Here is a 3,061-nt window from a genome sequence, read left to right on the forward strand (position 1 = left end):
CAGGAGATCGAGACCATCCTGGCTAACACGGTGAAACCCCATCTCTACTAAAAATGCAAAAAATTAGCCAGGCGTGGCAGGAGGCTGAGGCAGGGAATGGAGGGAACCCGGGAGGTGGAGTTTGCAGTGAGCTTAGATCGCGCTACTGCACTCCAGCCTGGGCGACGGAGCAAGACTCCGTCTCAAAAAAAAAAAAAAAAAAAAAGAAAAAAATCATTAAAACACATAAAGCATAAAAAGCTGGCTCATCTTAGATATTAAAAAAAAATTGGCAAAACTACTATCATTAGTATCTGTCAAATAGAGATATTTGCAACGTGCTTGTGAAAAGGAGAAAAAGAATGCCTTTGGCCTTTAGTAAATATTTAGTAAATGGTCCCATTAGTCCTGTCTTTACCATGCACCACTACATGTTTGACCTTGAGCAAAGCCACCTCTGTCATTGGTAAGACAGGGAGAATTTCTACTCTATCTCACTCCCGTAACAACTGCAGTGATGACTGGAGGTAATTACACATACCTCACTTGTTTTTTGGAGTTGTGATGACCAAAATTGAAGGCTAGGAATGGGGAACAATGCACTAGAATGAAACACACTGGATTTTGGGGCAACAGACTCGGGTTATAGTCTTGGTACTGCATTTTACCAACCAAAAGGCCTTAGGCAAATCACCCAGTAATCTGACCTCTCATCCCTGTGAGAAAATACAAATGTGAGAAACTATCATTATTGCTCCTAGAGGGCAAAGCCAGTCTTCTCTTTTTTTTTTTTTTTTTGAGACAGAGGTCTTGCTCTGTTGCCCAGGCTGGAATGCAGTGGCACGATGTTGGCTCACTGCAACCCCCACTTCTTGGGTTCAAGAGATTCTCCTGCTTCAGCTTCCTGAATAGCTGGGATTACAGGCGTGTGCCACCACACCCAGCTAATTTTTGTATTTTTAATAGAGACAGGGTTTCACTATGCTGGCCACGCTGGTCTCGAACTCCTGACCTCGTGATCCACCCACCTCAGCCTCCTAAAGTGCTGGGATTACAAGCGAGAGCCACCACGCCCCGCCAAGTCTTCTCATTTTAATAGTTCTGGTACCTATCAATGTTGTTAGCACCAAGTGGGCACTCAATATTTATGTTTAATGAATTATAAACTACCCAGAAGTTGTATTTTTAACCATTACCAACTTTTTACTTTTTACCAACTTTTACTACAAACAGTAGTAGAAACCCTGTTTCTACTTCTGACCAGGTTGGCCAGGCTGGTCTTGAACTCCTGACCTCAGGTGATCAGCCCGCCTCAGCCTCCCAAAGTGCTGGGATTACAGCAAACCTCACTCAATCACCCCACCTGGGTTAAATATCCCTTTGCAGTCTTCAACTTACTGCACTGTTAATTTCTCATTTATCTACTTACTCTCCAATTCTGAAAAAAAGCAGGACCTTTATCTTGTTTAGTATTCTATCCCCAAATGCCCATACAGTGCATCACAAAAAACAAGATACTCCACAAATGTTTAATTTATTAAATGTACCAGGGTATACTAATTCATTACATTTTAATTTTTCTATAGATACTCAAATAGCTAAGCAAATGGAGGTACATGCCAGTCTTTCTTCTTTTATATACAACAGACAAAAGTATTGGGAGGCTAGACACCAATCAGCTATTTTTCTCCTGGAACCAGATCATCATACTGCTGAGTTCCTTCAAACCATTAAAGTACAGCCTTCCTTCCAATGCTCCATAATCTGTTCAAAATCACAGTATAAATACAAAGTTCTTCAAGCCATTTTACAAAACCAGCAAAACTACAACAAAATCCTACAGGAAAAAGTAGAACAATCTCATTTACAAACAGCATTTTAACAGTATTATTAAATGTAACAAAACATAAGATACAAAATCTAAATCCTTAAAGTCACACTATTTCTACAGAAATAAGACCCTCGCCCCACCTATACTACTTATGACTCAGGACAGTAGCTCATCCCCACGGGGACCCCACTGGCCAACTTTTCACCAACCCTCACCAGAGGTGGATGCCGGCCCTAGCACTGGCCCTGGCCCTCATACTGGCTTCAGCTCTGGCCTTGGCTCTCGCCCTGTCGGCCTCGTCTGCTAGGGCCTCACGGTACTGCACCGGCCAGTGCTGGGGTTCCTTCTTATGCAGCTTGGCCACGAACCCCAGGACTTTCATCTTGCTGATTTCCAGGTTGCTTCGGGGACCCCAAGAGAATTCATATTCCGGTGGACTGGTGTGAGGCACCCGCCTGTAACTGAGGTATCGCTGCTGGACAAAATCTTCCATAATAAGCCTCTTCGGATACCCAAAGAGGAAATGATACTTTGAGGGTTGCATCCCCAACCGACGCAGCATCTCCCAGACCTGGGCTTCCCTGGCGCTATTACCTCTCATATAGATAAGGCCCAGGATCATCATTAACAGACCCAATCTGGGGCCATCTCCTCCCAGATCCTCCTCCTCCTCTTCCTCAAGAGGTTTTAGTTTGTTGATCAGGATGTAAGTGTGGTGCTTGCGGTCAAACTGTTTCAGCTCAAAACCAAAGACATACCGCAGATGCTCTGCGGCCCTTGCGATGATGTCCGGGAACAGAGCCTTCAAGTCTCCAATAACGTATTTCACCATCTCCGAGCGTGTGATGGGACTCTTCTTCTTGTCTTTCACCAGGAGGAACTGCACCAACTCCGCCACCGTCCGATTCAGACGGCGGTAGGCCCTACGCCTTGCCAAGGCTTTGACCGCCAAGGCCCTCGCGCCTTTCCGGGTGAGGGCGGGCTCCGCAGCCCCCTCCTCCCTCCCGGCGCCAAGCTCCTCCTTGGGGCGCTCCTGCGAGGCGGTCGGGGCCCGGGTCTCACCATCATGGCCGCCATCCTTCTCCCCCTCGGCCTGCGGGACCGGGAGCCCCCTGCTCTCTGGTGTCTGCAACATGTTTTCGGGCAGGCAAGTGCAGAGCGCGTATACGGGCCGAGGGGTGTGGGAGCCGCCGTGCAAGCCCTGGGGGAGAGGTTGGACAGCGACTGGGGCGGCGGGAGTACAAGGAGCAA

General features: G+C 47.2%; 1 protein-coding gene across 1 annotated transcript; it reads right to left on the reverse strand.

Annotated features, from left to right (window-relative positions):
* Positions 1-1,496: 1,496 nt before the first annotated feature.
* Positions 1,497-3,061, reverse strand: LOC105514472 (melanoma-associated antigen F1). The gene has a single exon (XM_011945854.1). The coding sequence runs from the start codon at positions 2,943-2,945 to the stop codon at positions 2,022-2,024; it is 924 nt and encodes a 307-aa protein (XP_011801244.1). The 5' UTR covers positions 2,946-3,061; the 3' UTR covers positions 1,497-2,021.

This window comes from Colobus angolensis, unplaced genomic scaffold, assembly GCF_000951035.1.
Source record: "Colobus angolensis palliatus isolate OR3802 unplaced genomic scaffold, Cang.pa_1.0 Scaffold245, whole genome shotgun sequence".
Classification (NCBI taxonomy): domain Eukaryota; kingdom Metazoa; phylum Chordata; class Mammalia; order Primates; family Cercopithecidae; genus Colobus; species Colobus angolensis.

Excerpts from the sequence above, each read along its gene's own strand:
- LOC105514472 (XM_011945854.1), bottom strand. The coding sequence starts at position 2,945 with ATGTTGCAGACACCAGAGAGCAGGGGGCTCCCGGTCCCGCAGGCCGAG.